General features: G+C 45.2%; 1 protein-coding gene across 2 annotated transcripts in view; it reads left to right on the top strand.

Moving 5' to 3' along the window:
- Positions 1 to 9177, top strand: part of Ac76E (adenylate cyclase type 2 Ac76E) — a 944861-nt gene extending 935684 nt beyond the window's left edge. For both annotated transcript variants that reach the window (XM_075703570.1, XM_075703577.1), the window contains exons 21-23: positions 4379 to 4493; positions 5465 to 5589; positions 8499 to 9177. In XM_075703570.1, coding sequence (XP_075559685.1) covers positions 4379 to 4493; positions 5465 to 5589; positions 8499 to 8633 — 375 coding nt within the window. In that variant the 3' untranslated portion in view covers positions 8634 to 9177. The remainder of the gene's footprint in view (positions 1 to 4378; positions 4494 to 5464; positions 5590 to 8498) is intronic.
- Positions 9178 to 10335: the final 1158 nt, after the last annotated feature.

The following is a 10335-nucleotide window of genomic DNA, read 5'->3' as shown; positions in this document are numbered from 1 at the left end:
CCGCCGCGGTGGCGTAGTGGCTGTGGCGTAGTGGCTGTGGCGTTGCGCTGCTAAGCGCTGGATCAAATCCTGGCTACGGCGGCCACGTTTCAATGGAGGCGAAATGCAAAAACGCCCGTGTCCCGTGCATTGCGTGCACCTTAAAGAACCCCACGTGGTGAAAATTTATCCGGGGTCACCCACTACGGCGTGCCTCATAATAATATCGGGGTTTCGGCACTTAAAACCCCAGAATCTGTACACACACACACACACACACACACACACACACACACACACACACACACACACACACACACACACACACACACACACACACACACACACACACACACACACGCACGCACGCACACACACACACACACACACACACACACACACACACGCACGCACACACGCGCACACACACGCACACACACACACACACACACACACACACACACACACACGCACGCACACACGCACACACACACACACACACACACACACATGTATAATGTAACAGATACGAAAGGCACGGACAAGAGAAAAGAAGGGAGGACGAAGAGGACGAAGCGTTGGAGAGGCCGAGCTGCGCTACTATCACGCTACGATCATCATCCATCGCCTGTAAATAAAACCATTTCTTCGCAACTCTTCGTAACAGTCGTGGTGGAGGTGCGGGGTATCGAAGACTTTGTGTCTCGCCGAAGAAGCGCGTCGAATAGCTCGTCTTCGTACTCTGGCCTCGCAAAGTCGTTCGAAAGAGCGATACGACAACCGTCACGTACAAGTATCGTTGGAAAAAGGTGACTTGGTCTTTCTTTGGACACCGCAACGCAAGCGTGGATTGTGCCAAAAGTTATTGTCACAATATTCAGGCCCATTTGTAGTTGTGGACCGCCTGAGCGAACTCACTTACGTCATAGCTCGCCTACTGTGCAACGGTCGGCGATCAAGCAGAACTCAGCTGACTCACATTGCTCGCCTGAAGCCTTTCTACCCTGCTTGTGCATCCTGACTCGCCCCACGGGCTTCGTCTGCTTGCGGGGAAATGTAACAGATACGAAAGGCACGGACAAGAGAAAAGAAGGGAAGACGAAGAGGAGGAAGCGTTGGAGAGGCCGAGCTGCGCTACTATCACGCTACGATCATCATCCATCGCCTGTAAATAAAACCATTCCTTCGCAACTCTTCGTAACAATATATATATATATATATATATATATATAGTTCCGGCGTGGATGCCGCTTGTGACATCGACAACCGAGATTTAGTAGCCGAGCTTACGGTTAATAAAGCTGTGTCATGTCCAAAGTCTTTCGTTTTATTTTTTTTTTCTAAATATATACGGGTCGACGTATATTCGAACTGTATTTTTTTTCGGCAAGTTCAATATATAGGGGTCGACCTATATTCGTAGTCGACCAATCTTCCAGTAAATACGGTATGAGTTTCTCGGTAGACTGGATTCATCGGATGCTGCAACAATAGGTATACGCGACCGCAACGCTGCAGATGCCAATAACATACAGGAGAATGAAAAGCGGTGAGAACGAAAGCCGCCAAGATTTCTTTCTTTCTTTTTGTTTTCTTGTTGTTGTTGTTTTTTTCTTTTAGACGTGAGCTTAAGCTCTGGCGTTTCCAACCACCACCGGCGCCAACCTTCTTCTTCTTTTCTTTTTCTTTCCCTTGTCTAGAAAATACAGCATTTTCGCATTAAATTTGCTGCCGCCATGCTACTTGCTCGAAAAATTAGTTCAACTACAATAACATATCAAAGCATGCACGTCCTTCAAGCACCCTTCCTCTCTTGAAACACGTGAAATATATAGCCGTGCGGAAGCTTTATTAGGTTCTAGCAACAAAAACGACGACGGCTAACCTTAACATATGAACCTGCGCGAGATACCGCCCATAGCTACAGCCAATGTGCACCAAAAATAAGGGCAAACGGCAGAGAAGGCGGGGACAGATGATTCCGAACAAAAGTACGAACACAATAAGTACGCGAAGCACGAGCTTACACAGATCTGTCAGCTAATACTTTTTTCTTTTTATTATTTGTTCATTAAAACGCGAACCAACATGGTGGTAAGAGAAGATAACGCTTGTGGTGGCCTTTTACGCCTGCTTAGATCTTGTCGCAGCTATTGCAAGCATCTCAGTCAAAGAAACCGAAATAGAGATGGTGCTACGCGATGTATTTGCATGCTTTCAAACTACACTCTACACGGTTTCGCCGCGACTCAACTCTCAATATTTTCTTGCACGGCTTGTGGTACTTTAATCTCTTATACTTCAGAGGAAGCTTTAGCTCGGGCCCAACTCCGACGCGGCCTATTCAAATACATGTAAAACGCAACAATGCTTTTCCGAGATAACCCCTGGACCAATTTTAATGAAATTTGTTGCATTTGAGAGAGAAAACTAAATTCTAGTGACTGTTGGAAGTGGAATTTCGATTAAGGGCCTGAATTTTGTTACAAGAATTTTCAAAAATTCGTATTTTCGGAAAATATAGAAGCACGAAGTTTACAAATTCATAGCTTTACATAAAGAACAGATATCGCGGTTCTGTAAACGGCATCCATTAGATCATTGAAAGAGGACAAATTCGATATTTCATTCTAAATCCTACGTGGATTTTTTTTACGTTGTGTACAAGGCTTCTACCTAGGCTGTATTTCCATATTACTAATTTTTTTTTTAGATTCATGTATAACATATAAATTTTGTCCACTTTAGATGCACTATTAGGTGAAAATCTCATGTTTGTGATTTGTTTGTGATCACAGTTTGTGATTCATTAATGAGTTAGAGTTGTAAACTTGACAGTTTCGTTTTTCGAAAATTTTCGATTTTTGCCAATTTTTAATAAAAAGTTGACAACCTAAGTCGAAAATTCAAAACCAACAGCCACTAGATTTTGAGTTTTTCTGTTAAATGCAACAAACCTTGTCATACTTGGTGCAGTTGTTGCCGAGAAAAACGAATTTGCCTTTTACATGTATTTAGATAGGGTCACCCGAGCTCAAGCTTCCTTTAGCTAAAGCTTTAGCTGACATAATGACATAAACATAAAACATAATGACATAAAAATGACATAACGAATTTGTCCGCTTTGAATTATCTAATGGATGCCGTTTACAGAACCGCGATATCTGTTCTTGATGCAGAGCTATGAATTTGTAAACGTCGTGCTTCTATTTTTTTCAAACGGTCGAATATATGAAAATCTTTTTAACAAAATTCAGGCCCTAAATCGAAATTCTGCTTCCAACAGTCACTAGAACTTAACTTTCTCTCTCAAATTCAACAAATTTCATTAAAATCGGTCCAGGGGTTATCTCAGAAAAAGGTTTCTGCCTGTTACATGTATTTGAATAGGCCGCGTCGGAGTTGGGCCCGAGCTAAAGCTTCCTCTTACGCCTTCTCTCCAAGCTACTTCACAATTCTACTTAAGCTTGCTGAGAAGCCGTCAAACTTCCTCACGCTAACCGCCTGCTAATGTGCATTTCTTGGTCCTGGTAAAAATAGTTTCTCAGATATACCGTCAGTCGTGCCGCGTTGTTCTCTCCGATATTTCGATCTCCGCACAAAGTGGTTTAATACTGCTATGTACATTCACATTATATCCGCCTGTTCTATCGTTACTTGTGTTGCATTTGATGTTTCTTCTATGATCCCTGTATAACCCGCAGTATAACACAAACTGAAGGTACGATTTCAAATATTGTAGCTAGTGTAGAAGCAACGGGGCAAAATGGCGTTGTGTTCACTTTCTACGTCGCTTTGTAACTGTGAAAGCAATTCGAGAGAAAAAAATTATGGCGTACCTACGCAGAACAAGACTAACGATACTTTCAGCATTTTGTACGAATTGGTAAGGGGAAGGAAACACAGTCGAGGGCAGCAGAAGATTAGGTGACGTGAAAAGAAAGTGTTTCAGAGGAAGACAGAGTTTCACAGGAAGATGGAGGCATGAAGTGATCAACTGCACTCGAACGAGAAATGTCGCTGTAGCAAATATTATGAAAAGGGGACTTCTCTTCGTCAGAACGATGACAGCTCCTCTTGCCTAAACGCTGACTGCAGCGACATTCCTTGTTCGACTACCGGTGACGAGACAGTGAATTTTGCAGGCATGGGATAGAGTTGGTTGACGCAACACAGGCGCAATTGAACATCACTGGTCTCCATAGAGGTCTCCATACTGTAGCAGACAAAAAAAAAGGCCGAGGAATATGACGACGAAACTGATTTGACATCGGAAACATGCCATTTAAATTTCACATGCATCCTTCGTTACATTCATTCTCGTCAAATCTAACGTGGTAATTCTATAGCCGTTTTTAACCGTTTGTTAATGCCAGAAACGATGCCTTATATTTTGTAGGACAAGCCACGTGATGATCACAACGTCGTCAGCCTGGTGGAGTTCGCCATAGCCCTCACGGCGCTTCTCGAACAAATAAACAGAGAATCATTCCAACGCTTCAAGCTCAGAATTGGTACGTGATTAGTACGTGACTGGCCTTCGTCTTTTTAGAGTGCGAGTGCGCGAGTTTAACCTCCAGCACACTTTGTTGGTTACTATGAGTTACACGCTGTAGCACCACCACAATTTTTTTTTATCACCAAGCTGGAGCAGCTGGCGCTAGCTACATACTTATACACAAATAGTTTTCAAGTAGACTAATCGTAGGAGGCGCGAGAAGGTGATTAATTCTAACCGCACTAGAAACCGGGAGTGAACAGCTCTCATCGTATACTGCAGCATCGCTTTATTCGCGGCGGCAGCACCGACCGACACCACCAAATTGTTTGCGTCAAAGCCCGTGGCTGTGAAACGCTATAGAAGCACTTGTCTGAAACTCCTCGCTAGCGTTAATATATGCCAGCGCTCCAGCTCATCGAATCAATTTGCACTTAGCCTACCTGCGCCGTTATACACATCCCCACGGATATAACTGTTTTTCTTATATCACCTGCCGCGATGGATCAGGGGCGTTGCGCTGCAGAGCGTTCGATCCCAGCCGCGGCGGCAGCGTTCCGATGGGCGCGGAATGTAATAAAAGCTCGTTTAGCGTGCTCTGAGCGCAGCGTTAAACAGCCCCAGGTGGTCGAAACTAATCCGGATCCCTCCATCCACGGCGTCCCTCATAACCCGTTGTTCAGTTTCGAGACGTTAAACCCCGCATATTAATTTTCTCCCTTTACCATCATCCTGCGTGTATAAACGCAGCACGCGAAAATAAAATGAAAACGTGAATTCCTTTCTGCGCACGTAGCTGTCTATGAGAGTCATAAACCATGCATCAACCCGAATAACGTCCTTCTGTGAAATGCATAATTTTTTCTGCTATTTACTTTTTTCCTTTGTTTCTCTCGTATTTGGTACTCGCCGGAGCTGCGCTAATGATGTGCGCGAGCCTTGTACAGTGCAAATAACGTAGAGACTGTTCTTTCCACAACCTCTCAGGTATCAATCATGGCCCAGTGATAGCCGGCGTCGTGGGTGCCCAGAAGCCCCAGTACGACATCTGGGGCAACACTGTCAACGTGGCCAGTCGTATGGACAGTTGCGGCGTCATCGGCAGGATTCAAGTGGGTGAAATTTTCGCCTGTTCAGCTTTTTCCGGGAAGAAACGTGCCAATGTGAAGCTAACGTGAAATATTTTTTTTAATGAGACAAATAAAGTGAGGGCTGCTGGTTTCGACCACCAAACTAATATAAGTACTTAAACAAAAGCTCACTGAAAACTGCTTTCGCATGTTAGCTCTTAGCACAAAAGTCGAGTACAAGAGAAGGCATTCTGAATGCAAATCTTGCGCGTAGAAAGAAACGAAAATAATAGAGAAAAAAAGAGGATGGGAGAGGTAGATATACAGGGTCCTGCATATTTCACTGCATATGTTCGAAAAAAGGTTTAGCGCTCACCGCTGCACTGTTCTTGTTCGAATTTTGCAGAAAGATCGAATTTCGAAGACTATTTCGTTTAGTATAACACTTCGCACAGTTAAGTGCCTGGTTTTAAAGAAAAAAGTGCAAAATTTGCCTGCACTTCTGGGGACGCGAGTAGCTGCTGCAATGGCGCAAGCATAAACTTATGTCACCGCCTGCCGGCAGCTTAAAAAGCAGTGTTTCAGGAAGAGCTGCGCCGTGTTGTCCGCATCTGGAACACTCGACTGCCCTCCCTGAAACGCTGCTTTCTGCAGCTGCCGGCAGGCGGCGACATAAGTTTATGCTTGCGCCATTGCAGCAGCTACTCGCGTCCCCAGAAGTGCAGGCAAATTTGCACTTTTTTCTTTAAAGCTAGGCAGTTAACTGTGCCAAGTGTTATACTAAACGACGTAGTCTTCGAAATTCGAAGGCTTCTAACATCCCTGTAACAATATGCAGCGAAATATGCAGGACCCTGTACTGTTTGTGCGCAACGAGCTTCCCGATCGATCGTTGCATTCTGCACTACCCTGCGTCTGGTTAACCTCCCTGCCTTTTCTTCACTTCTGTCTCTTTCCCGCTGAAGTAAAACTCATGCAAAGTATGCAATATATTCAGTTAGATGGAACCCGACGCAAGCGCACCGAGTCAAAGGTTCAGATGAGAAAACCCCGACCAATCTGACAGTGTTAACGTGAGCTCAAAAGCAGTCCACCGATGGGTTGTTTGGCGGGATTCATTGCGCGAGGCAAGCGCAACAAAAAAAAAGAGAACACGGTGTACCGAATACTTCGGTATCCTTAACCTTCTGTTGAGCTTTCCTCAACCACTCACTCACTTTCTCAGCTCTCTACCAATTGCGCCATGCCGCAAGCGTTCCTTCCCCCCCCCCCCTCCTCTAACCAAGGTATATGTAAATTGGTAGCGAAGCTTGCATATAAGCCCACATGCCCAGAAAATGGCGGCGTGTTGCAATTGTCGCCATCTGTGTGTCGGGGGGACACCTTCAAGTCAAGGAAAAAATATAATAATGACGTTAGAACAAGAAGTTAAAGCGACGCCGTGATTTAAGTTCCTTGGCGCGAATGTTTAAATTCCTTTAAGGTCCAGTATTTTGACTGCTACTCGAAGTTTTTTTTTTTTCTTTCTTTTTCGAGCTTGCAGCTTGCCTCAGCGTATGCGTCGTCGTGCCTTTATAAGAGTGTCCTGTGTCTCAAGCTAGCATTGAATTCTAAAGCCAATATCCATGACCAAAAAAGGAAACTATGTTTCAATGGATAAAAATTATCATGGCCAACGCTTAGTCACAATATGCAAAACCTATTCGCAGAAGCTTGGGTTGCAAGGTGAACAAAAATTGCACGGTATTTCTTGCACGCCATACAGCATGTCGGGTGCAGCAGCATAAAGATTCACGATCGCGCACAGTCTGCAGTCACATTTTACTCTGCCAAAAAATGCCGTTTGCTAGCTCCGGTAAATTTTAAAAAGTGAAGAGCACGACAAGCATTGAGCCAACACGCAAAGAAATAAAAAAAAACTTGGACCCAAGCGTCATGTTCAATCCAGCAACGCCATTCCAAATAAAAGCTGTACAGAGGCGCGCGCAGACCGGCTACATTTTGTGCCAAAAGCACTAGTCTTGCAGGGGTCACCAAGAACCATCTTTTATACTGTGAAATGGAGAAAACGTAGAGTTGCTTCTTTAGGACGCCAAAATTGTGCTAAAACGAAATGTTACTTCATTTGGCAGTATTGTGCTAATATAGTTTCGAACATTTCTTTCCCCACAGGTATATTTTATTTGAGTAGTTTTTCCCCTCTAGCGTAGTTGCGCTTCAATTGCGCTGCATTACTGATGTCTCTAGCAATACGTTTTTGGCACGCTTTTCGTTCCAACTTTCACGACCTATATTAATTCTCCTTGCATTTACTGTTACTAAGCGCACCAGAACTGCGTTGCAGCAAAGCGTTGTTCGGGACAGCTTCGAAGAGGCTGCTTCACGCACGCACGCATGCAAAGACACACACACACGCACACGCTAGAGCGCGTGCACTCTGCAGGGTCTTACCAAAAAAGATTATTCAGCTTCGACGTCCCCAATATTCATCTTTTTTTTTTCAAGAAACTGCCGAAGTTCAGAACTTTCAAAGGCGCTTATTCGTGAAATGGGAGACATTTACTCATTTTCGGCCGCCATGCATTGTGAGGTATAGGCCCGGGTAAGATTCTAGCAGCTGCTCGTTTTCCCCCAGAGGGATTGTCGGGGGCTGCAGGAGGTCAACGCTGCCCACAGACTGCAGAACTGCGGACCACAAAGGCGTCGGCGATGGACCAAGACGTCGGCGATGTTGACAAATAGTCTGTGTGCCGCTGTCGACAGCGGATTTCAAGGAGCTGTTACGGAGGATCGCATACTTGGGTGATGTTCAGCGCAAGGAATGTCCGCATCAGAACCGTTCCGTTATCGCGTTTACTCAATTTGGAACCCTTTACATCATTGCAATATTTCGCTTTGCATCTACCGCCGACTTTCGCGATCGCAAGTATTTTTTGTTTTCTTTCTCGCAGGTCACTGAAGACACGGCCAAGAAGCTCCAGGAGTGCGGTTACGAGTGTGAGTGCCGGGGATCCACTTACGTCAAGGGGAAAGGCACCCTGACCACGTACTTCGTCAAGACGCAGTTCGACAGGAACGACTCGTGAGCGACCACTCCCCGCATCCGCCGGCTCCGTGCCAGTTGCGCAGCCATTTCAGCTGGCCCACCTCTTGTTTCTGCTTCGGCACGCGCAGACCGCCGAGTGGAATATGAGGGTCCGAAATCGAATGCCCGGTTCCTCTGCAGCACGACGCCTTTCAGCGGTGCAGAGTAGCGTATGCGCTAGCAGGGTGAAAGTAACTTGCCTGCTGTCCCACACACCTTCCAGGAGGTCACCCGCGTGACGTAGCCACAATGGACAGAAGAGCTGCCCCTTAGACAACCAGCACAGACTGAAAATATGTAAACATCAAGAAGCAATGCCACTGCAAGACAGGCGAGTGAAATTTATGATCGCACTGATGACTCTGTAGTCATTCGTTGTTTAACGGCTGCCCTTATTGTTAATATTGTGAGCAAAGTATCGCGTATAGCGTGTACAACGTTGGAGGAATCAGGAAAACTATATATTTATCTTCAGAGAGCCGCTTTACCATCCTGTAGTATGAACCTGTTAAGCATCGTACATTAAATATTTTACTCTCATCGTATTTCACTTGTGTGTATGTCTACTATACTGGTCACGCACACGACGAATTGCACTCAGTGGTTCACTTGTGCGTGCGTTTCGTGCCATACAGAAAAAAGAGTGAAAACTTCAAGAAACAAGGGCCACTCACAAACACGGTAAGTTGAGAAAAGGCGCTATTTTCTGCTACGGAACCACTCTCTGTCCCTATTGCTGCGACAGGAGCACTGGAAGTGTTAGGTAAATAGGCCGGACCGAGGTGTTCAGTTCAACTTAAGCAACGTTGTTCGTCGCTGTCGGGTGCCTGCAGGTTCACGATAAGTCCACACAAAAGAACTTATGCAACGCAGCGCTCGAACTTCTTGGGACAACCCCCTATAGCTAGATATAAGCAAGAAACTCAAGTACAACTTAATGAACTCAAGTACTCAAGAACTCAGATCAGATGGAAGCTTGGGCGAGTTGATTCAATATCGACATGTTTGCACAGCGCAAAAGACGAGGACTGAAGGAAGAACACAACACAGGCGCTGACTTCAACTGATCTTTATTTGCGAAATCGCCAGAACTCTACACATGAGCAAAAGAGCGGCTGGGCGACCTTTGCATCAGCATGCGGTCTATTGCCCTCACAAAAAACGAAATCTAGTATCTGGCTGTGATGCAATAGGGGTTCATGTGTGACTTCATGCAAAAGTTGTTTTTTCATTACTTTTGCTCATGTGTATAATTCTGGCGATTTCGCAAATAAAGATCAGTTGAAGTCAGCGCCTGTGTTGTGTTCTTCCTTCAGTCCTTGTCCTTCGCGCTGTGCAAACATGTCGATGTCAAGAACTCAACTACAAACAATGCTAAGGCGGCCAAAACTAGAACGTCGCACTTCGCGATAACGCTACGATGTTCGATCAAAAGCACTGAAGCACTGATCAAAAGCACTACTTGTATTCTGCACGGTGTAAGAATATTTTAGGCAATCAACCTTAGTTTAGGCTTTGACACTCGCCACCCGCCACGGCGGAGAACGCGACCAGATGATTTCGCAGCTGCGCCCTTGTGGATTATGATTATGACGATAATGATGATCTTTATTGGCGTCCCCTTTGAAACAGGATGGCGACAAATAGTCATCTAGCCTGCTTGAGCTAATCAGGTGTTACATCATCTGTCGCAGTCTAGCATT

Source organism: Dermacentor variabilis, chromosome 1 (genome assembly GCF_050947875.1).
Source record: "Dermacentor variabilis isolate Ectoservices chromosome 1, ASM5094787v1, whole genome shotgun sequence".
NCBI classification, from domain to species: Eukaryota; Metazoa; Arthropoda; class Arachnida; order Ixodida; family Ixodidae; genus Dermacentor; species Dermacentor variabilis.
The sequence above is the reverse complement of the archived record's forward strand: the minus strand, read 5'-3'. Positions and strand labels throughout refer to the sequence as shown.